Source organism: Silurus meridionalis, chromosome 5 (assembly GCF_014805685.1).
Source record: "Silurus meridionalis isolate SWU-2019-XX chromosome 5, ASM1480568v1, whole genome shotgun sequence".
Classification (NCBI taxonomy): domain Eukaryota; kingdom Metazoa; phylum Chordata; class Actinopteri; order Siluriformes; family Siluridae; genus Silurus; species Silurus meridionalis.
In genome coordinates this window covers 21,952,891-21,977,102 of record NC_060888.1, presented here as the reverse complement: position 1 = coordinate 21,977,102, position 24,212 = coordinate 21,952,891, and the positions used below count along the sequence as shown (strand labels likewise).

The following is a 24,212-nucleotide window of genomic DNA, read 5'->3' as shown; positions in this document are numbered from 1 at the left end:
TGGCCTTTGGATCGGAAAAACACAAGTTCAAATCCCACCACCACCAAGCTGCCACTGCTGGGCCTTTGTGCGTGGCCCTAAACCCTACCCTGCTCAGATTTAAGTCGCTCTGGACAAAAGTGTCTGCCAAATGCAATAAAAGTAAATAAGATGAATGACTCAATCAGTGCGGTATAGCTATTGATTTCATTAATTTTAATTATATGTATGTCCGAGTGGTGGAAATAAGTAACTAACCAATTTGACTAGACCTTTTGATTGAAACAGGTTAAATCCAAAACTGAATAATGCAAAATCAAGTACTATTTATAATTGTACCTAATATATTGTGTAAATTTAACAAGGACAATTAGAATAAATAATTGTTTTTATTTAAGTAATGATTGTAATATTGGAGTAGTCGTTTGATGTTAATAAAAAATTAACAGTAACAGTAATCTCCAGTCCTACAGGGGGCGCTTCATAACGCTTCACCGACAAGCACGTACAGAGAGAAGAAGAACTGAAACTGAACCACAAGACCAACAGTAAAAAAATTAAATGGATACAACGCAAATATGTTATAGCTAAAGTGTTGTTTCTGCAAGATCTATTACCTTTTAGGGTGCGACTGGTAGCCATGAGAACCCTCGTTCTGGACAATGGTGCTTACACGGCTAAGATTGGATACAGCCATGAGAAAGTCAGGTGTGCTGCTTTTGTTACAGCATTGCACAATAAGGAAAAGGTGTTTGTTTTGGGTGAATAATAGTCTTTCTTCTTTTCTTTAGTGTTATTCCAAACTGCCAGTTCCGCTCCAAGTCTCTGAGGCTAAAAACTTTCACTGCAAATCAGCTTGATGAAATTAAAGACCCGTCTGGACTCTTTTATATTCTTCCATTTCAAAAGGTAAAGTATTCTGATTCTAATAATAATAAATACAATGTCGAAAAAACGTGCACTTTTCCCTAAAAAATACTTTCTAATCTTGGTGTATTTTAGGGTTATCTTGTGAACTGGGATGTGCAACGGAAAGTGTGGGATCAGCTTTTTGGAAAAGAAATGTTCAAGGTACTTGTCAAATGGTCATTTCTGTCTGTCAAACATTCAGATCGTCAAGTGGAGCATAAACATCCACTTCTTTCTTCATGCGATATTTGTCTCCATCTCTTCTTCATTCCGTTTTACGCAGAATTATTGGTTATAGTTCTTTAGTGTCTTGGGAAAGATATCCCTCTTTCTCCATTCCTTTTGTACCCTCCACTGCCATGTCCTCCTTATATAAGAGGACAAATGTTGTCCCTATATGTATGTGCTACTTCTTTCTAAAACAGTATTTACACACCTGACCCAAGTCAGAAATGTATTCATCACAAGCTGCTCTATGCAATGACCTTACTACAACATTTTGCAGGTGGACTTTGCTGATACCAACATTATTATAACCGAGCCCTACTTCAACTTCTCCTCAATTCAAGAATCCATGAATGAAATTTTGTTTGAGGAGTACCAGTTTCAAGCAGCTCTCCGAATAAACGGTGAAAAAACACATTTATGTACACAATAACATTTATGGGAACTATTTATATAATTATGTATGGAATTTTCATGTCTGCTTGTCTCAGTAATCGCAAAAATATTGAATACTTTTGTGTACACTTTATTTTGACTGGCCAATTTAGTATAGGGTATTACATTAAGATTAATAACCGAATATTGACACTTCAAACACATCCACAAAACCTGAAACAAAGCCGTAACATTCTACATAATGTGCCACGGTTTCAGCTGGATCTTTGAGTGCACACAGACACTTCAGTGAGTACAATATGGAGTTGTGTTGCATCGTGGTGGATAGTGGCTTCTCCTTCACACACATTGTCCCTTACTGCAGAGGAAGGAAGATGCAAGATGGCATTTGCAGGTCAGCTAATTTAACTTGATTCAAATTTTTACTTTTGAGTTTGTTTGACTATATTTTTCACGCATTGCTTTTGATTCTTTAGAATAAATGTAGGTGGAAAACTTCTCACCAACCACTTAAAAGAGATCATTTCATACAGGTAAGGATGTGGAGATATTATAAGTATTGTAGTTTGTCTAACTAAAATTCCCTTCTGACAAAGCATTTTGAATCATTTAAACATAAACAATGATCCGTTGTGGCGACCCCTAATGGGAGAAGCCAAAAAACGAAGAAACATAAACAATGATAGTGCTTTACTGCAAGACTTGTCTCAGATAATCAAATGTATAGTGTTAAAACACATGACATCTATGTGCACAATAGAGAACATAAAATTAAATTAAATATTGCTAATATATTTCTGTTGACTCTGTGACCTTGACCTGAAATTCTTTTAAAGGCAACTACATGTAATGGATGAGACTTACGTGATCAATCAAGTGAAGGAGGATGTGTGCTATGTCTCTCAGGATTTTTACAAAGACATGCAGATTGCTCAGTAAGCAGTGTTTTTTTTTTTTTTCTTCTAATTTGAGGCTATAGATCTGTTCTGATACTTTCTTTAACTTTTAAGAATGGCTTTTTATTTTCCATAGGTTGAAAGGGGAGGAAAATCTGGTAATGAGAGACTACGTACTACCTGACTTTAGTGCCATCAAAAAGGGCTTCTGTAAGGTGTGATATTTGATCAAATATGTGCTTTACCTTTCTAAAATTCTAGTTACTAAAAGTTTGCTAATCAGAAAAGATTTGATTCACCCTCTAATGCATTTCAGTTCGTTTTCTACCTTTTTTTTTTTTTTTTCGGCAATCAATCTTTTTGTTTTGTGTTACAGCCTCGAGAGGAGATGAATTTCACTGGGAAGTATAAAACTGGAGAGCAGATACTGCACCTCACAAATGAAAGATTTGCTGTCCCAGAAATGCTTTTCCACCCATCAGATATCGGCATCCAGGAAATGGGCATACCAGAAGCAATAGTCAACTCCATCAACAAAATGCCAGAAGGTAGGTTAAGCTTTCAACAAGCTTTATCATAATGTGACATTGGATTTTAAAATGATTAACAATTTGGCACCTGCCAGTCATACATCACTATTGATAGTGATATTATCATGATGCTCCAATAAGTGCAACACATTTCCCTCTGCATAACTGATTCCTTCACAAAAGAATAGGGTAATTGTTTTCAGAAGTCAGTAGGATGTCATGTATGATACAAACGCATGAAATTTGTCTATTCTTCATTGTCCAATAACCTTTCAGATTACAAGGTTGTCTGGATATTTTTTGGATGTCATGAACAGAAAAGGAGCCTAAATGATTCATGAGTCTTGTGCCTCATGAACTTGCATTCCAAACACCTCATAATAACGCATCATAGACGTAAAAAAAAATGCTATAGCACCAATGATGGACAAATATCTGAGTGACTGCAAGCTGGTAATTCTTAAACAGCATTTGGTTCTGTGTGTTTGTGTGTGTTTATATTTTTTTATTATTATTTCAGAAATGCAACCTCACTTCTTCAAGAACATCATCCTGACAGGTGGCACCACCTTGTTTCCTGGCTTTAGGGATCGTGTGTATAAAGAAGTTCGTGCACTTGCCCCTAGTGTTTTCGATGTTTCTGTAATACAGCCACAGAAGTAAGTTTACTGTAAAATTGACTAGAAATTGACTGTGAAAACTGAGTGTCAAAATTGTATTTGGCTTTAAAATTCTCTTCTCTCTTCAGTCCAATCTGCTATCCTTGGGAAGGAGGAAAGCTGTTAGCGGAAAACCCCGACTTTGAAGAAATGGTGGTAACACGGGATGATTATGAAGAAAATGGACATTATGTATGTGAGGAGAAGTTTGACATTTAAGATGGGAATTTAAAATTATCCACAATGTGTCTCTTAACATAGAATGACATGGTATTTGTTTTGGAGTGGATTTTTTGAATGTTGTAATTATAATTTTTTTTACACTGTGAAAATAAACTTTATAATTGGAAGCTGTTGTTTGTTTTAAGCATTGTGATCAGTATTGAATATTAATGGGAAATCTGGTTATTTATAGAGCAAACTAATTCTGCTTTATTGTAAAGCCAAAAGTATGTGGACACATAAATGTCCATTCAAACAAAAACTAAGAGCATTATTACAGTGTTGATCCAAACCCCTGCTATTATGTCTTCAAGATGATGCATCAAGATTTGAAAGTGTGGCTGTAGGGGTTTTTGTTCCTCCATCTAAAAGACCTTCAGTGAGCCTTAATACTGGTCAGGGGTGAAGGCCTGGTACACAGTGAGTTGTTCAGTGACCTTTAGGTCAGGACTGTGTGCTGACTAGCCAAATTCTTCCTCTCAAAACTTGGCAAACCTTGTCTACACAGCTTTGTGGGAACCTTTTGGGTAAGGCCCAATTAATGGGCTTTAAGGTCAGGTGTCCATACTTTATAGTGGATATTGGTTAAAAATCCAATTTCAGAAACATTAATTTAAAATTAATATGCACATTTACCACAATCTCCTACACTTAAAAATTTAAGGTCAAAATTCTCACTGAAAGTTCACCAAATGGTGATCAATTAACTTTTGTTTGTGTAGCGCTTTTAACAATAGGCATTGTGCCAAAGAAGCTTTACAGACATTTACAATGTGGATATTATATATTAATAATATATTATATGATATATATTAACGGATATTATGCATATAGAGTTGTTTTTTTTTTACAAATCAATCAATGTGAAGGTATCCCTAATAAGTCTATCCCTAATGAGCAAGTCAGGGGAAGAGGAAAAAAGGGGCTACAAGAAAAAAAAAACATTATTGAAATGATAAGAGGAAGGAACCTAGAGAGGAACCAGACTTAGAAGGGAACCCGGATTTTGTAACCACTGGCAGAATACAGTCCTGTGGTGGACTTATATAAATGTACTCCAAATGAGCTGCGTTGCCAGATATGCAATATAAAGACATTGTTAGAAATGTGTTAAGCTGTTGTTATAAATAACGGAAATGCAATAAGCAAAAAATTACACAACGCACATTTATGTAAAGCAACATACGACTAATTTTGGAAACCGAGTTCCTATTAAACGATAATACCGGTAATAGAGGACCTGGCAACAAGAGGTTAAACAGGTGTAGGCGCGAAAGCTCACTTTCCACACAGAGCAGTCTGAGGTGAAAATCATCAACTGTAAGTCAGACATCTGCAAACAATTTCGATGACTAATTTTAAATAAAGAAGAATGGGTTAAACGAGCTGTCGGCACAATAGTTTGTATTATTCGCTAAATACAATTAATTTATTTGCCATTTAGCTTCCTAACGTAGTGAATAATACTTAACACTGTTAAATTAGTACAGTGATATTTTCCTGTCGTGGGTTAAATTTTAACTGGTGTGGGTGATAAAAATATTGTAAAAAAAAATAAATAAAAATCTTATTTTAAAAATAACACTTAAAAATAATTACACTTTATGATGTAAAAGCCACATAGAGATTTATTATATACTCAGTTTTTAAGTCACACATTCATCAATGGGATTTTCCTTTAAAGCTATTAGTTAATTAAATCGATCAGAATGCATATTTGGATGGTCAGATTTCGTGTAGAACAAAAAAAAATCATCACAAAGTACATAAAATGTCCACAGCCCATTCCCAACACTTTTATAAAGTCCATGGAGAGGGCTATATTGTAGCTTGGTCATCAATGGAAGTGATGAAGCAAATGTATCTGAAGTGTAAGGACAATGTTGATGTTACCTGTCTGGGCTTATCAAACAATGCAAAATCAAAATCATGCAAATAATGAATTAATATAATATTCAAATTCTATTCAGTTTTATTTGTGTCTATTTTAACAACAGATCTAGTCTCTATGCAGCTTTACGTAAAGAGGTTATAAAATATGAATTTACATATTAGTGCTTATAAGTTTATGCTTAATGAGTAAGCCATTTGTGACAGTGGCAAAAAATCTCTGAGATGGAATGAGGAAGAAATCTTGAGAGGAACCAGACTCAGAAGAGAACTCATCATCATCTGGGTGGCTCAAAATCTAAATGAAACCTCCACCCTGAAAGTCAAGTCAAGTTTATTTCTATAGTGCTTTTCACAACAGACATTGTCTCGAAGCAGCTTAGTTAAGGTGAATGAAACCTATATACATATGTTTATACTGAATTTCTCAGATGTGTTGAGTGATTCTGGTGGCATTATGGTAACTGGTTCTAAAGTGTAAGCGCTTGTCTTCCTGGCTTTTGTCACATTGCCAGCAAGTATAAAGTGGTGTTTAAGAGAAGGAGAAATCTTAACAATTTCTCAACACAAGGCCCCTAAAAAAAAGAAACAGGTGCGATAACTTTTTTCTGACTTTTTTCTGAACCATGTTGTTTCATGTAATGAGGAATCCAGTGGGGTTTGGATAAAAAGTACAGAATTTAGTGCAGTTATTAACACTGTTTTGCTGATCTATTGCAAAGACTCTGCATAGTTTGTTAGTGAGCTACAAGATGTTACACACTATACCTTTGATTGTGGTTTTAGCATGACAATTGAAGCTTTGGACACTGATCTGTTTTGTAGAGAATAGTAGGTGGGTGTGTGGGCGAGAGAGAGAGACTTAAGTCAAGAGGTAGCATTGCTGAATCTCTCTGAGATAATTTGCAAGTAATAAAAGGTTCAAATTATTTTGTGCATTTAAATGTGTAATGATATTTGGGTTAGGGTTAAATCTCCCTAATGAAATTCACCTCATATTAAGCTATGTTATTCGTTGTAACTAGCTGACAGTCTAAGCATAATTCTAACAATAAACTTGTGTATTATTATTATTTATTTATTTTTAGAAAAAATGGCATCAGCAGGAAAAAAACAGAACAAAAAGCTCAAACCATCAGACTCTTCACACCTTCAGGCTTTTGACTTTAATATAGAGGATGAAAAGAAATGTCTGAGTGGCTCTGAGGATGAGGCAAGAGGAGGTGCGATGTATTTGTCTTTAAGTTTTAATTACATGACATTTAATTAAGCTGTATACTAATGCAAAATAATAAGTATAGCTGTTATAATGCTATGTTTGTTTTAGTATCTGTCAGATATATGTATACAGCAACAGTAAATTTCAGTAGCATTAAATCCTAATAATTTCATCCAATTATAATTTTGATTATAGAAACTCACATTATCGATAAGTCAGCCAAGAAAAGATCTGCTAGTACATTTGAGGGAGAAGACTTAACTGTAGGCGCAGGGTGAGTTAATTATTGTCTATTAGTAATGTAGCTACGTCATTGGTTGGAAAGTTTGCTGATGCACACATACACGCATGTTTTTTTTTCCACAGGAATGAAGTTCAGACAATGTTAGAAAAGTTTGGAGGTGAGGCCGTTTGCAGTGAAAATCCGCTTTTTTGTGTTGTGCTGTAGTTATACATTATAGTAATGAATTTGTGACTAGTGTTTTTGACTGTTGATGCAGCTGACATCAGCAAGGCGATGCAGGCTAAGAGGAAACGTCTGGAAGCTTTCACCAAAAGTTCTCTGAAAGGCAGCAACCAGAAAATAGAACAGCTGTGGAAAACTCAGCATAGCCAGAGGTACATGTGCATAAAACCTCAGCATTTTTAAATATACTTTATTTCTAGTGTTCATGCAAATAAGAATGGCAGTGTATCCCTATACTGTGCTTTTATTGTATTATGCTTTTGTGCATTAAAGCTTATTTGTGAATTTGTTTCCACCTATAAGATTAGGCTCTGGATGTTCCATGACAGTTACCAGCATTAAGACCTTTCTATGGATGAGAAGTCAGTTCTTTTCTGTGTTAATTACCCATTGTGGAGGTTTTTAGATATTTATTTGCCACCACAGGCAGAAGCTGACACAGGAATACTCACAGCAAGTGCTATCTGTGCTGCGGCAGTGGGAGATCGATGTTCAGAAATCCGAGGAGCAAGAGGAGAAACTAAATGTTAGTGCTTCCTGAACACAACCTAAAAAAAAAACACAGTTTGAATAAAAGTTTTTTAAATGTTTAGTGAGAGTATTTTATTTTTTTTTAGCTAGACAAACAGAGTACTTTCTTTTCCGTGATAATGATAGCGGTGACATTACAATACAGTATATGTACATTACAGTGCATGGTAAATTAATTTAGAATAATACGCTGTGTATAAATCTCTGTTGTGTGTGTAGAATTTGTTTCAACAGCAGCAGAAGTTCTTCCAACAGGCTCGGGTTGTGCAGAGTCAAAAAATGAAAACCATCAAAGAGCTGTATGAGCAGTTCATCAAGGTATGACACTTCATATCAGTTCCGAGAACGTGCCTATTGTTTAGATGTTTTTTTAATTTGTTTTTTATTACTGGAGATGTTTCTGTGTTTTCCAACAGAACATGGACGAGATGGAAAAGAGTCATGAGGCTTTTCTCCAAGGAGCACAGATGGAGCTGAAAAAGGAGATGGCTCTGCTTCAGAAAAAGATAATGATGGACACAGTGAGTACACTTACACACAATCTCTGGGTTTTTCCTATCTATAGACAATTTTACAATGCTAATTCTGTTCTGCATCTATGTTATAGCAACAACAAGAGATGGCCACAGTGAGGAAGTCCCTCCAGTCCATGCTGTTTTGAAGTCTGATGTATTTAATTGTTCATTCAGAAGAAATATTTATTGCTTATGTAGTTCTTAAAAATGTTGAGCATATGAATGAATGCAATTATCCGAATGTATGAAAATGACAGATTGTGTTCCTTTTTTTTTTTTTTAAACCAATGATTTATGTAGAAATTTTGGCAGATTGTTCTCAAATAAAGAATATTTTGATGTTGATATGCGTTTATACTTTTTTGTATATTTATCAAGCAGGATTCCCACCACAAGCAAACAGTTTTACAAATGCATTTCTTTCTACTTAACTTTATGAAAAGCATCTTTTTGCACTGTAAACCCTCAAGCTGGTGTGAAAATGTTTATGTAAAATGTTGGATTTGCAATTTTGGGGTTATTCATGTTTACTGGGTTTTGCAGAACGTTGTGGTTGCACAGTATCAGGAATAATCATATTTTGCAGGGGAGTAGTAGCCTCCATTTATTTGTTAGATCCATCTCCATAACTCTATAAAAAATTTAATGTTTCATGTTTTCTTCATATCACTGTTTTCAATTTGGTTCTCCAAATAATTTGAACAGTTAAATAATTAAAGAAAGTTACAAAATGGCATAGGAGGTTTTATCAGTTTATTTTTCTTTATTATTTAAATGCATATGGTGCAATTACTGTATCTACCTCGTTGAGCAATTTAGATTTTTAGGGAAATTTCAGTGAAACGGAACACACCAGAGGAAATTACGTAAGCGGAAGTGCTTTTGCACGGCGGTATTTGTTTTTTATTCCTATAATAATCAAGCGGGTGGTAAAACAACTAAAATAAACGCGTTTATATTCGGGTTATGCGCTGTACACATGGTAAGTGCACTTTAATTCTGATATTTAATTGATCTAGAGCCATTGAAGAGGTGATCATTTCAGAGCCTGAATGTAGTCTCAGTGTAAGACACTGCTGGCTAACCGACTAGCTAACTACATCGCCTTTCATCGCATTGTTTTAAATTACATGCTAGAGCTGACTACTTACCCATCGCTGTTTAGCGACCAGACTCAGTTCATAGGCTTTCTAGCACGCCAGCATTTATCCTGACTTATAGCCAAGCTAGCAAGCTTCACTGTTTTGTCTTGAAACGTTAATGTTTCATTTTCTGCAGACACAAACTACAGCCGAGGAGCCATAACCAAAAAGCAGGACGTATGGAGAGCACACTGAAAGATTCGAGGCCTAGCAGCCCTTTCTTCAGCCTGGATGAAGATGAAACCAGCGAACATCTAAATGAAGCTTGTCTACTGAGTGACAGTGAACTGCCTTTTGATGACCGAAGATCCTCTTATGATTTTTCCAACGTGATCGTTCCAGAAACTCCAGAAAGGTACTATAGAGGTTCAGGCTGAAACAGATTATGGTGTATTACACATTCCTCTGAGACTGTTTATATTATTTTATCTGGTTTATTATGTGGGTCAGAGTTTGAAAGGTATCTACCTATCTACCTAAGGTACCTATTTGTTTTTTACAAGGCAATGCTGTATACTAGATAGCTAGATAGAGAGATAGAGTACTTTATTAATCCCAAAGAAAAATGTTAATGTTAGAACAGCCAGTTCACAGACATACAACAAAGTACAATGGGTGCCGAAACTAAAAATTCAGTTGTTTTTTTTTCTTCTCTCCTCCATTTCGTGTGACCAATACTTCAGCCAAGTACTAAATTGGGATCATGGCCAACAGCACTGAACGGACAAGACGAGAAATCATTGCTCTGTCAAATGCAATAATCACAAAATCTTCAAATTGCATCCATCAGTATCAAATAACATGGATAAATAATGTAATTTTTATGTTTGGGGAATGTAATCTCCCATCTAGGTACCAGATGTTCAAGAATTATAAGAGTCTTTACTTACGAGTACAGTTAAGACCTGGAAAGTGCAAGTGGGTTGCCAGCTTTGTCTTTGACTGAATAACAACTTTTACTTATTGCTGGTGCTGTTTATTATTAATTCCAGCTTGACACACAATATAATTTGTAACCACCTGATATCCTCCAGAGAATTTCAATTACATTAACAGGTATAGTTAAGAAACGGGTAAAATACAGGGGGACCTGACCAGTAACCATACAGTGCTGTACTTCAGAAATCTACGTTCCACTTCTTTTTGTCTATAGCTACAGTGAGGAAAATAAGTATTTGAACACCCTGCTATTTTGCAAGTTCTCCCACTTAGAAATCATGGAGGGGTCTGAAATTGTCATCGTAGGTGCATGTCCACTGTGAGAGACATAATCTAAAAAAAATAAAATCCAGAAATCACAATGTGTGATTTTTTAACTATTTATTTGTATGATACAGCTGATTTGTGATAGTAGGGTATCTGCAAAAATGAAAGGGAAAGGTCTGTGGTGAGACCTGCGATGTTGTATGGATTAGAGACAGTGGCATTGAGTAAAAGACAGGAGGTGGAGCTGGAGGTAGCAGAGCTGAAGATGTTGAGGTTTTCGTTGGGAGTGACGACGATGGATAAGATTAGAAATGAGTTTATTAGAGGGACAGCGCATGTAGGATGTTTTGGTGACAAGGTGAGGGAGGCGAGATTGAGATGATTTGGACATGTGCAGAGGAGGGACATGAATTATATTGGTAGAAGAATGCTGAGGATGGAGCCACCAGGTAGGAGGAAAAGAGGGAGGCCAAGGAGGAGGTTCATGGATGTGGTGAGGGAAGACATGCAGGTAGTTGGTGTAAAAGAGGCAGATGTAGAGGACAGGGTGGAATGGAGACGGATGATCCACTGTGGCGACCCCTAATAGGAGCAGCCGAAGAAGAAGAAGAAGAAGAAGATTTAAAATAAGTATTTGAACACCTGAGAAAGTCAATGTTAATATTTGGTACTGTAGCTTTTGTTTGCAATTACAGAGGTCAAACGTTTCCTGTAGTTTTTCACCAGGTTTGCACACACTGCAGGAGGGATTTTGGCCCACTCCTCCACACAGATCTTCTCTAGATCAGTCAGGTTTCTGGCTTGTTACTGAGAAACACGGAGTTTGAGCTACCTCCAAAGATTCTCTATTGGGTTTAGGTCTGGAGACTGGCTAGGCTACGCCAGAACCTTAATATGCTTCTTACAGAGCCACTCCTTGGTTATCCTGGCTGTGTGTTTCGGGTCATTGTCAGACCCAGCCTCGACCCATCTTCAATGCTGTAACTGAGGGAAGGAGGTTGTTCCCCAGAATCTTGCAATACATGGCCCCAGTCATCCTCTTCTTAATACAGTGCAGTCGCCCTGTCCCATGTGCAGAAAAACACCCCCAAAGCATGATGCTACCACCCCCATGCTTCACAGTAGGGATGGTGTTCTTGGGATGGTACTCATCATTCTTCTTCCTCCAAACACGTTTAGTGGAATTATGACCCAAAAGTTCTATTTTGGTCTCATCTGACCACATGACTTTCTCCCATGCTCCTCTGGATCATCCAAATGGTCATTGGCAAACTTAAGACGTGCCTGGACATGTGCTGGTTTAAGCAGGGGAACCTTCCGTGCCATGCATGATTTCAAACCATGACGTCTTAGTATATTACTAACAGTAACCTTGGAAACAGTGGTCTCAGCTCTTTTCAGGTCATTGACCAGCTCCTCCCGTGTAGTTCTGGGCTGATTTCTCACCTTCCTTAGGATCATTGAGACCCCACGAGGTGAGATCTTGCATAGAGCCCCAGTCCGAGGGAGATTGACAGTGATGTTTAGCTTCTTCCATTTTCTAATGATTGCTCCAACAGTGGACCTTTTTTCACCAAGCTGCTTGGCAATTTCCCTGTAGCCCTTTCCAGCCTTGTGGAGGTGTACAATTTTGTCTCTAGTGTCTTTGGACAGCTCTTTGGTCTTGGCCATGTTAGTAGTTGGATTCTTACTGATAGTATGGGGTGGACAGTTGTCTTTATGCAGCTAACGACCTCAAACAGGTGCATCTAATTTAGGATAATAAATGTAGGGGAGGTGGACATTTTAAAGGCAGACTAACAGGTCTTTAAGGGTCAGAATTCTAGCTGATAGACAGGTGTTCAAATACTTATTTGCAGCTGTATCATACAAATAAATAGTTTAAAAATCATATATTGGGATTTCTGGATTTTTTTTTTTTTTTAGATTATGTCTCTCACAGTGGACATGCACCTACGATGACAATTTCAGACCCCTACATGATTTCTAAGTGGGAGAACTTGCAAAATAGCAGGGTGTTCAAATACTTATTTTCCTCACTGTATGTATGAGTTTTATGATCGTTAATCTATTAAGTACACTCAGATATCTGTTTTTTGTCTGTTTCTGCTTTTCAGCCCTCTCAATTTTCAAAGAAAAAGGCATTCCCAAGTCGCAGACAGTTACAGTGGGGTAAAGACAGCTTTTGTTCAAATCCCTTTATTTTTTGTAAAGACGTTTTAGCAAATGTAAAGAATATTTCTCATGGTGGCTTTAATCCCTAGGCTACACTATTTGGTGCAGATGGCAAAAGTTCACAGAGAGGGGACATGATTCCCGGATACCTCAACACAACCCCTTGCTCTCAAAGGACACTAAAACGAAGAAGATTACAAGAGCCCATAGGAGGTGTACATGATGTACAAACTGGAATTGGAAGAGGATTTGTTCCTGCCTCATCTCTTTTATCTGAAATGACGTGGCTGGAGTCTCCACGCCCCTCACAGTCCACTGTTTCTTCCTCTTCCACTTCTGCCTTTTCACGTTCTAGTTCAGCTCCTGAACGATCTGTACTGGGAGCTGCTTCTGCTGCTGGTCATATTTGCTCACGCAAGACTTCTCCCTGTGGTCGTGCCTCTGAGCAAAAAATACTTAATAAATGCAATAAGGAACGGAGAGCAAAAAAGACATCAACCTTTAACAGTCATGGGTCCTCTAGGTGTACATCAACAACACTTTCGCATGGAGCAGTGGAAACACACTTGCACACTACAGGTAAGACTCATGATTTGTTTTTGAATGGGTTCAGCAGTTTTCTAAAGTAATGGACATGAATTCAAGTCTTCTGATTCTTTCTCTATTCTGTTGACCACAGACACAGAAAGAGGATCTTGCATTCAAGAGGAGATTGTTGTCATAGATGATGATGATGATGATATGGTGGTTGAGGCTACTGTTCGCTCTATTCAAATGGCTGAAGACGAGGCGTTTGCTAGAAGCCTCCAGGTAATGCTGTTATCCTAATTTATTTTAAAAGACTAGAACTTTTTCTTTTCATCCAAAACAATGCCAATGCCATTAGGCTTCCCCCTCCACGTTAGACATATGAGGCACTCTATTATCTTCTCTCCTGTTCTCCTCAGAACTTTCTTCCAGTAATTCACTGTCCAATTCTTGTGGTTTTTTTTTTTTAGGTCTTTACCTATTTTGATGCATATAAACAAAAAGAGCATATATCTCAAAAATGATCAAAACACAAACATTTCTAAACTTTCGAGAGGTGCTCTATACCTATTCACACTTTCTTTTGTATATTGAATTTTTTTTCTTTTCTTGCAGGAGCAATTTGATAGAGAGGAACAGTTTAATCAGGAGCAAAATCGATTACAGACCACCTCACCCAACAGACCTCCACGAAACCTCCCAGTTAGTTTTATTAAACACATCTTTCATAAATACTGTTTACATATCATTGCATAGTTAATATTTTTGTTATTAAAAGTTCTAACTTTTGATTTTACTTGTACCTTCTTAAGTTTAATTCCTATGTAGGTCTGAGCTGGATCTCTCCCTGGGCCTCCATGATACACTCATCATCATTCTCAGAGCTGCAGCAGGCCATGGTTGTGGAGCAGCCCAGTGAGTCGTGGTTTTTTTCCAAAGATTGTAAAACCATTGTTTGACATGTCAGCATTCCTTGTTGATGCTGTGAATGTGATTGATTGATCAGGCAGACAAACAAGACAGACTCGGGGAGGTCGCAGCTCTCGCCACAGAAACGGTCCACACGTGTCTTTAGACATGCTTGATGACAGCCAGGGAAATAACTATGAGGTATGCGTTTATAGTGCAAATAATTATGAATGCATCAAGTAGCTTTCCCAATTCTTTCAGCAGCTGTTTTTTCCTTTTGACTATTTTATCTTGTGGATTTGTCTTTAGGCTCTTCTGGCACTTGAGGAGATCCAGGGATCTGTGATGGGCAAGAAAACCCTCACTAAAGTTGAGATTGAAAGACTCCCTGCAAAAGCTTATGATCCAGCACACAGTGCAGGCAAGACAGAGTAAGTGCCAAAATCACATTTTCTTTTTTATAGGGTCTTGTATTCAGTTATTGTTGGTAATGTTTCATTTCTGTGTGCCCAGATGCCAAATCTGTTTCTCTGACTACAAGAAAGGAGAGAAGCTGCGAATGTTGCCGTGCTTCCATGACTACCATGTGAAGTGCATTGACCGCTGGTTGAAAGTGAGTTATTGGACACTTTTAATACAACCTTGTATTTTCTATCCGATATTATGATTGTAATGTGCACACATTTCTTGTTTGTTTCTCAGGAGAATGCCACCTGTCCTATCTGCAGGGCAGATGTATCAACATAGTGCACATGATCTCAGGACTGCTTCTCTACCTCATAACACAAGACTACACAATATGTATTGTATGCATGCAATTTTAATTTACACGTGCCTCAGAAATGTATTTTTCTTAAAAATAAGAAAAACTAATGTAACGGATTGACCAACAAATTATCCGAATGAAATACATTCAATGCATCCAATACATCCAGGTTTACTGTTAGAATGTACTACTGTGCATTTGGGTTTTTTTTTTTAAATAAAATGATTTTTTTTCTTAGGCTGGCTTGGACATTGTCAATTGCCACATAATTATTGGTGCTTAATGGTAACTTCATCTAGTAAAAAGGTTTTATAAATATTGCTGTTGCTTTTTACTTTTATCCTAATTAAAATACCTCCAGCACTGGTACCTTGTACTTTTAACCCCTTTGCATCAGTTTCATTATTTCATTTCCTCTTAGATACAGTGTTTTTTCTTATTGCCTTGTTGTGATAAATGGAACCATGAATTTAACTGTTTATCAAAAAATCCTGAAAGAGAATGTCTGGCCATTTGTTTGTGACCTCAAGCTGTAAAGAACTTGGGTTCTGCAGCAGGACAATGATCCAAAACACCCCAGCAAGTCCACCTCTGAATGGCTGAAGAAAAACAAAATGAAGACTTTGGAGTGGCCTAGTCAAAATCCTGACCTAAATCCTATTGAGATGCTGTGGCATGACCTTAAAAAGGTGGGTAATGCTTGAAAACCCTCCAATGTGGCTGAATTACAACAATTCTGCATACATGAGTGGATCAAAATCCCTCCAGAGCCCTGTAACAGACTCATTGTAAGTTATCGCAAACACTTGATTGCAGTTGTTACTGCTAAGGGTGGCAGAACCAGTTATTAGGTTTGGGGCAAACACTTTTTCACACAGGACCATGTAGTTTTGGATTTTGTTTTCCCTCAATTTAAAAAACTGCATGTTGTGTTCACTTATCTTTTACTAATATGTAAATTAGTTTGATGATCTGAAACATTAAAGTGTGATAAACATGCAAAGGAATCAGGAAGGAGCAAACACTTTTTCACACCACTGTGTATTTAGTTAGTCAAGACATTTGATGTTCATATGTAGAGCTGCCACTAATATAGCAAACACTGAAGCCCATGGCTCCCAAAAGAGAGACTAAATATGACAAGCTTAATGCATATTCTCTTAAATGATTTTAATTCTAAGCAGTTTCAGTTGTGCTTTTTATGTCCTACACCAATCTAGGACAGGAAAAATCAGACAAATTACTTTTATCAAATAACATGCTGATCAAAAATTAACAATGAGCAATTAATTGTGACCCAATCAACATTCTGTGGTAGTTCAATGCAATAATTTATTCAAGATACAAATTTAATGACTCCTGCAAAATTCCATTGTAGGCACTATAAACAGACCAGGTTATTGATTTCCTGATGTTGCAGTTTGTATTTGTCTAATTTAGTATAAAGTCACTATTATGGTTATAAAGTCATCCCTACCTAGGTTATCTACTACAAACATGCCCTCTTATATGGCAATATTTTATTGCAAATTATGCACAAAAATGCACAGAAATGGAGAGAGAAGCTTACAAATAATCTCTCTTATTTTAAGGTACATTCATGGTGTAACCTTAAAAATATGCTGGTGATAAATAGAGCAGGCAACGCTGGTCCTCCGGACATGAGTGCATACTTCAGGCATCAGCTGGAAAGCAGAACCCCTGTCGTTCCTCACCTAAGACAGTGCTGTAATGCTACCACACATCCTGGGCCTAAACCTGTGCTGAGCACAAAGGAGTCACTCTACTGTCTGTCAGACGGGTAGCCACATTCTTTTTTTAGTAATTTGCTCTGAGTCGTTTGTTTTCTTCCTTCAGCTTCTCAATCTCTTCCACAAGACTGTCATTTATAGAGTACCGCTCAATGAGCCCATGGATTTCATTCTGAAATAGCAAGAATCGCCATATTAATAGAGTTGCATGACAGTATGGTCAGTATGGCAAAAAAAAAAAAAAAAAAAAAAAGGATGACAAAAACAATTGTGCCTTGCAGGTAATACTTACCAGCTGAATATAGAACTGCCGCACCATTTCAACTTGCAGATTGATAATATCTCTGTGGCATGTGTCTCTAAAAAAAAGATTACAAAGCTGTTTAGCTGATCTGAGAAAGTTTGGAGAGGTCTTCAGACTGACACCTTGGATTGATAAACTAGCCACCAGGAAGTAAAATGTGTTACTTAGTCTCAGATTCTGGTTACCGGGATTGCAAAATGACTAAGCTAACATAATATAATATAAGAATAGCTGTTCTTTTACAAAAGTAAATGTAAGGTACAGGTTTATTTGCATGAAATTCTCATCTCAGGTGCCATGATATGTCCATTCCTATACAAGACGCATGCAACTCATAAAATGGCTTTATTCCTAAAATAAAGTTGAAAATTGAACAGAAAAGTTTACTCTTTCTTCCCTGTGCTCTGTGTAACTACCTAATTGACTATAGTGTACTAATTATTACCAAAAAAAAAAAAAAAAGGTTCCACAACTTGGTAATAAAGCCCTGGAAGTATAAACTGACTTCGGAGTGGGATCAGAATGTTTTTGTTAACTTGAGTTTACCAACATAACAATGCAAAAATAATGTACTATACTGTAGGTAACATTACGAATTTAACAGTTTTTCCTTAGAGACGAGTAAATAGAAGTGTGTGTGTAAATATTTCAAAACGATGTACCTGAAATCTTCCAGAGCTTCATGGATCATGTTGCGCACAAAATTCATCTGGACAGAGGTGAGTGGTGCTTCACTACTGACAGCACCCGATGCACCTGCTACTGCTGCTGGTGCTGCTGCTGCTAGAAACAGAAACACAACTTTTTGTGACCCTGCAATCATACATTTACATACAAGTATTCATTTGATCAGGTGTATTCTATGTCCTGTTTACATACCTGGTTCAGCTACAGGTTGACTGCAACTTACTGGCGAATCATAGTTGAGCTGGGTTGACAATTCTCTCCTTTGACTTGCCTCAGGAGTGTTGAATGAAGGCACTGATTGCATGTGTGTACTCTGAGAAGCAGGAAGTGTATTCAGAACATTTTGCCTCAGATAATTACTCTTCTTTACCTGTCCATCATGCCAAAATGTTAATATCAGAAATATAAAAAAATATATACCTATACATTTTATGTATAGGTTTTTATACCACTTTATATTCCTTATATTGTTAAAGTAACAGTACATTATAGCTACAAAACATTTAGTAGTCATTCAAGCATTAGGGTTGTCTCCTAAACACATAATGAAATGACAGTAACTGACCATATTGCTTTGTGTGTCCGTATGCGTAGGTGATGTGATCACTGTATCCTCCTCTTTGATTGCAGGTGGTGTGTGGACAGCAGTCAGAGGACTATAACAGCGAGCACCAGGTGTACCCAGTGGGTTCTTGCGCTGAGCTGAACCGTGCTGAGGTAAGAAATCTAAATCTTTAATACAAGAAACAATATCAAACAAGTAAAGAACTGAACAAATGCTTGTACTAATACAAAAAGAATTTTATCAATAACTTCAGTCAAATGCAAACAATAAAAGCTCACCTTTCTTTACACTTGAGGCATCACTGAGCCTGTGACCTTTATAATCTAGAATTAATGAGTTAAAAATACGTAAAAAAAAAAAAAAAATTATAATAATTCTTAAAAAATAGCAGATTATTGCAGTTACTTATATTTGAGAAAGCAAGGAAACATTTTCTGAAATATAATAAATAACACCTAAGAAGGAAAATCCTCTCACCATCTCGGACAGGAGAGAAAATGTCCAGGCTGTTGCGACCCACCCTAAACTTGTCTGAACTGTGTTGCCCCTCAGGTTCTCTGAAAAAGACATCAGCACTGCCCCCTAGTGGTACATTGAAAAACAGATATACCCATCAGACAAAAAGCAATAAGCAGTGCTGCAATTTTTGACCAATAGAATGGCATAGGTACTTCCTATGTCTAAAGTATCACTAAGTACACACCATTTCTTGAAGTTGGAGTATCACCAATTAAGCCATGTGTCTTAAACCCTGAGTGAGGCAAAAAAATAAAACTGTAGTGCAAAGTAAAAGTAAAATCCACAGCAACTGTATAATAAATAAAGTAAGCACATACCATCGGTTACAGGTGAGAAAATATCCAGGCTCAGACTGTTTCGACCGACACTGTTAAACTTATCCAAACTCTGCTGGCCTTCAGCATCTCTGGATGGCACCTCAGGACCTCCTCCACTCCCTAAACACACCCACAGCGCAGGAAGAGTACACTAGTGTGCAATTCTAAAATTTGAATACATTTGTCACAAATATGCTATGATCCCATATAATATATATATATATATATATATAACACACACATATACATATACACACACACACACACACACACACACACACACACACACACACACACACACACACACACACACACACACACACACACACATTGACCTCATGAATTTGTCAAATCAAAAGCTGACCATGTTCCAAACCAGGCTGTACAAGTTATGAATTATATACATTCAAAGAAACTGAGGACAGCTGAGTGAAATGAACCCTCACCTAGGTTGTGAGTTTGTCCATCTCCTCGGCTTACTGGCTGCTGTTCTAGGACAGTAGGAACTGAAGAAGTCGGAGTAGATGGACCGCCCTGCTGGGTCTGCCCCAGCTTTACGGAGATCCGCTTGTTAGACTGCGAAGTAGTAGTCTTGCCTGAGACTGTTTTACTAGTCTGAGGAGAAAGTTAATTTATAGCACATTAGAATGCCATTGTTCTTTATTACCGCACAATACCATATATATATATATATATATATATATATATATATATATATATATATATATATATATATATATATATAGACAAAGCATATGCAAAACATACTTTTAGTCTTGTGTTCGAGTGCTGGAAGCGAATACATGTGACTGAGGTCTTGTGAGCCATGGTGGTTTTGACAGGAGCACTTAGGTTACGCAGATCATACATGTAGATCCGTCCTTGGGTGGAGCCCACTACCAGCCCTGCTCCATCTGGAGTGAAGTCTACAGTTGTAAGTGGGGACTCTACCTGCTTACTTCGGAAAATACTGCAGAAACAAACAACAACAACCCACAAACTGAATTTCAAGTAATATTATAAAAAAGCCATATCTTGCTTTAAACTAGCAATTATCTAAAAACAACCTCTAAAAAAAATGTGTGCGCCTTACACTTTGCTGGAAGTGTCATAACAGACAATCTTCTTATCCAGTCCCACTGTAATAAAGAGCAAGTCATTTGCTGGAGAAAAGGCCAGGCCTGAGGCAGGAGCTTTGTGTGCTCCTTCAAACGTGTGTAGCTCCTTCTGTGTATTGGCATCCCACAGAACCACAGAGCCGCTGTCTGACACACTCCCCAAGAGAGACCGCTTTATCAATGAGTACTTCAAGTCACGGATAGGCTACACAGTGAAAACATGTTATTCACTATATTTCTGCCAAGTTTAGTATATTTGTACGCATTTTTAAATCAAACATTTTACTTCACAGTATAATCTTAATTTTAAATACATTTCAATCTAATTGTACAAGTCTAATATAAATCCTTAAAAAAAAAGCACAAACAGAAGTGTTAAATCATAAAAATGATGCATGTTATTTATTTAATTTAGCTTACTCAAACTAAATTCACCAATAATATTCTTATATTATACCCAATAAGACAGCAAAAATGTCTTCCATTAGTTCATACACACTGATCAGGCATAACATTAAGACAATTTAACATTATTAATAGTGAACTAGATAAAACTGATTATCTCTTCATCATGGCACCTGTTAGTGGGTGGTATATATTAGGCGGCAAGTAAACATTTAGTCCTCAAAGTTGATGTGTTAGAAGCAGGAAAAATGGGCAAGCGTAAGGATTTGAGAGATTTTGACAAGGGCCAAATTGTGAACACAAGTTTCATCTCCAAAACTGCAGGTCTTGTGTGGTGTTCACGATCTGCAGTGGTCAGTATCTATCAAAAGTAGCCCAAGGAAGGAACAGTGTTGAACCGGCTACTTGGGGAGTGAAGGCTGGCCTGTGTGGTCTAATCCAACAGACGAGCTCCTGTAGATAAAATTGCTGTTAGTGCTCAACAGGTTAGGACTGTTTTGGCAAAATAGGGGGGGGGATCAACACAATATTAGACAGGTGGTCATAATGTTCTACCTGATCTGTGTACATATTTCAGTTTTATCACATAATAGAACAGGGTAAAACATGGCATGAAAATACAGGTTTTGTTAAAAAAGCAACAAACCCACCTCATTGGGCCCGTGGCCAAAGGCTTTGCTGGACAGATTGGTAGTAATGCTGTGGAGAATGATGTCTCCACTGGTGGAGCCAGATGCTATGTAACTATCACCACCATTGAAGGATACACACGTTACTTCCTCCTTATGATCCTGAAAAATGGTTGAACAAATAAATTAATATATATATATACACACACACACACACACTAATATATATATACTGTGTGTATATATTTTATATATATATTTTATATATATATATATATATATATATATATATATATATATATATATATATATATATACACATTTTTTTTTTTTCTTGCAGTTTTCTGTAACTGTAACCCAGGTCAATGCAAATGTTAAACCAAGAAACATTTAAACATATCTGTAAAGTAGAGCTGGTTAATTCAGACAACCCCGCAGTAAAATATCTACTTTAATGGATAATTAACAACGAGATACCTTGAGGCTGCGATGTAATCTCTTTGTTTTCAGGTCCCAGATGTTGACCGTGTTATCTAGTCCCCCACTGACCAAGAACTGTGATGTTGAATTTAGTGCAACTCGTGTCTGTTTTTTCTAAACAAAACAAAGCCACAGATGCAGCACAGATGAGAATGCTGAGAGGGTTATAAAGTGGTTTTATTAGTGCTTTGTGCAGAAATGCAGCTTGTCTACTGACCCCTTCTGCAAGCTCCATCACTGGCACTGGTGAGGACTTCAGGCTGGTCACTACCAGCTTGTCTCCTATACTGCTGGCACTGACAATGTACTGATCTGACTGTTGTCAAGTCATACAAAGTGGTGTCTACAAATTCATTATGGATTCATGAACTATTTTTTTTTTATTAGATTTTTTTTTTTACAGAAACCATAACATAATGCACCTTATCTGCACTTTTGCACGATTGCTACATTTTGCACTTCTGGTAGATGCCAAACTGCATTTCGTTGCTGTGTACCTGTACAATGCAATGACAATAAAGTTCTATCTATCTATCTATCTATCTATCTATCTATCTATCTATCTATCTATCTATCTATCTATCTATCTATCTATCACAAACCAAAAGTAAGACTTAAACAGTGATGTTAAATGAGAAGATCTGGGGTTAAATCAGTGTTCCAGTATATCTGTGCAAGACACACATTCTTCCACACCAACCTTGTTAAATCAATTCTTAATGCTACAGCAGACAGAGACCTTCTATACTACTGTGCATTTCAAATCTTGTGGGAGCAGTTGACAGAAAGCCCAGGTATGGGGTGTTGGCCAGATGTCAGTATGTTTGTGTATGGTATATAATTGTAAATAGTGCTTTTTTTTTTACTGTGTACTTTGCTTTAAAATGTGTAAGAACATGCTTACATCATTAATAAGCTAGCTTGCCATTGGACAATGTAGTGAATTATGAGTAATCTGCCAAGCAGAGCCACACAAGCTAAGGTAATTGATAAGCTTTGAAGCTGTTCCAAGTAACATCAGTTTCTAACATTAACATTAGTGTATTTAGTGACACAAACCAGCACAATTCTATGTCAGAAACTTCATAATTACAAAAGTGTCAATTGCACACTGTTTAGGGAATGTTCCACCACTCAATACAACTGAATCCAAATGTAAACCAGGCCTTTTACATTTACTCAATGGTTGTATATCCTGAATAAAATGGCTTAATATGGAAGAAGAAGAATATGGAGGATACTGCTGCTGCTCCAGCAGGCCTGTGCTAGTGGATGGCTGGCACTGTGAGGGTTGAACTGCTCCACCACGCTCATGGAGGTGGAATCCCAGATCTTCAGGCAGTCGCCTGATGACACCAAACGCGTCACCTCCTCCATAGCAACACTCTTAGTAGAAAAAGCAACAGAAAATACACTGCATATGTCAGACAGGCTGGTGACACTTGAGTCTTGTAGTGTAATTACAGCTTTCACAGGGGCCACAATAAATAATTTACAACCTGATACACCAACACTGGGACTTTCAAAAAACAGTTTGGTTTCTCATTTTCCTCATTATATTAACTCCTTTATACTTTTGGTAATATGGAAATATAAGAATGTTGTTATTCTATATAGAATAATCCCAAATATTAGAAACAGTAAAAGGATACTTTTGTGTCAGTTTTACTGGTCTTATTATTAATTATAAAACTAATAATAAAGAAGCCAGAATGCTTCTTTATTTTTCCCAAATGTAGACGATAACCTTATAATTATTGTTATTTTACTATATATACCCTACGTGGACAGACTGGATTTGGTAAAATGATGTTAACCTGCAAATATAAACCAGCGAGCTATAAAAGTTAGCAAGCTAATTAGCTTTGCATTTTGGCTAGCTAGCTAACTTTTTAACAAACTCACAACTTTAAACAGCGCAGACAACGCTACATATAAGCGAAAGCTAAACATTTGTCAAACGCCACATATGAATTAACCGGAAATACAAACTTTTAAGTTTATCGTGAAAACATTAGCCACCGACAAGGTTATGCTAGCAAGCAGTTGTTGACATTTTGCAAGTTTTTCCTATAACTTTGACTACTCACCGTAAGGTTTACAAACCAAGTCCCTCCGTTTTTTAATGCAACAGGCCAGATTTTGTTTTGTGAAAACCCCGAATATTGTTATTTTTATTAATTCCCAGCACTTATTTATATATCCCAAGTTTGAAAAAACTGTACACTCGGCTGGTACCGCCACTACGGCAACCCACGAAGGTCAAACCGTGCA

General features: G+C 37.0%; 4 protein-coding genes across 9 annotated transcripts; 3 read left to right on the top strand and 1 right to left on the bottom strand.

The window, feature by feature from the left end:
* The first annotated feature begins 470 nt into the window (after positions 1–470).
* On the top strand, positions 471–3,944 carry actr6 (actin related protein 6). Its single transcript, XM_046849672.1, has 11 exons — positions 471–687; positions 771–888; positions 982–1,050; positions 1,394–1,517; positions 1,768–1,903; positions 1,986–2,042; positions 2,346–2,444; positions 2,542–2,620; positions 2,782–2,953; positions 3,456–3,594; positions 3,684–3,944. Exons 1-11 carry the CDS (start codon positions 620–622, stop codon positions 3,811–3,813), a joined length of 1,191 nt encoding a protein of 396 aa, XP_046705628.1. The 5' UTR covers positions 471–619; the 3' UTR covers positions 3,814–3,944.
* A 1,082-nt stretch (positions 3,945–5,026) lies between these two features.
* Positions 5,027–8,782, top strand: sycp3 (synaptonemal complex protein 3). 2 transcript variants are annotated; one of them, XM_046850513.1, is made up of 9 exons: positions 5,027–5,136; positions 6,795–6,929; positions 7,121–7,199; positions 7,292–7,326; positions 7,426–7,543; positions 7,818–7,917; positions 8,142–8,240; positions 8,339–8,443; positions 8,530–8,782. In XM_046850513.1, the coding sequence occupies exons 2-9, from the start codon at positions 6,800–6,802 to the stop codon at positions 8,581–8,583; spliced, it is 720 nt and encodes a 239-aa protein (XP_046706469.1). In that variant the 5' UTR covers positions 5,027–5,136; positions 6,795–6,799; the 3' UTR covers positions 8,584–8,782. The 2 variants fall into 2 exon arrangements, with proteins under 2 accessions (XP_046706469.1, XP_046706468.1); XM_046850512.1 differs by having other exon boundaries at positions 7,405–7,543.
* A 485-nt stretch (positions 8,783–9,267) lies between these two features.
* si:ch211-59o9.10 (uncharacterized protein LOC561841 homolog) lies at positions 9,268–15,546 on the top strand. Its single transcript, XM_046850511.1, has 11 exons — positions 9,268–9,419; positions 9,716–9,934; positions 12,903–12,957; positions 13,050–13,539; positions 13,640–13,770; positions 14,104–14,190; positions 14,301–14,403; positions 14,495–14,598; positions 14,707–14,828; positions 14,911–15,010; positions 15,100–15,546. The coding sequence occupies exons 2-11, from the start codon at positions 9,759–9,761 to the stop codon at positions 15,142–15,144; spliced, it is 1,413 nt and encodes a 470-aa protein (XP_046706467.1). The 5' UTR covers positions 9,268–9,419; positions 9,716–9,758; the 3' UTR covers positions 15,145–15,546.
* A 927-nt stretch (positions 15,547–16,473) lies between these two features.
* On the bottom strand, positions 16,474–24,208 carry nedd1 (NEDD1 gamma-tubulin ring complex targeting factor). Of its 5 annotated transcripts, none has more exons than XM_046850462.1 (17): positions 24,029–24,208; positions 23,180–23,324; positions 22,156–22,250; positions 21,936–22,052; positions 21,480–21,620; positions 20,400–20,629; positions 20,075–20,276; positions 19,753–19,921; positions 19,307–19,426; positions 19,174–19,221; positions 18,948–19,052; positions 18,749–18,793; positions 18,471–18,637; positions 18,098–18,275; positions 17,881–17,992; positions 17,207–17,273; positions 16,474–17,086 (listed from the first exon to the last, which is right to left on the bottom strand). In XM_046850462.1, the coding sequence occupies exons 2-17, from the start codon at positions 23,313–23,315 to the stop codon at positions 16,982–16,984; spliced, it is 2,037 nt and encodes a 678-aa protein (XP_046706418.1). In that variant the 5' UTR covers positions 23,316–23,324; positions 24,029–24,208; the 3' UTR covers positions 16,474–16,981. The 5 variants fall into 5 exon arrangements, with proteins under 5 accessions (XP_046706418.1, XP_046706416.1, XP_046706417.1 ...); XM_046850460.1 differs by having other exon boundaries at positions 17,881–18,001; positions 24,029–24,207; XM_046850461.1 differs by having other exon boundaries at positions 17,881–17,998; positions 24,029–24,207.
* Positions 24,209–24,212: the final 4 nt, after the last annotated feature.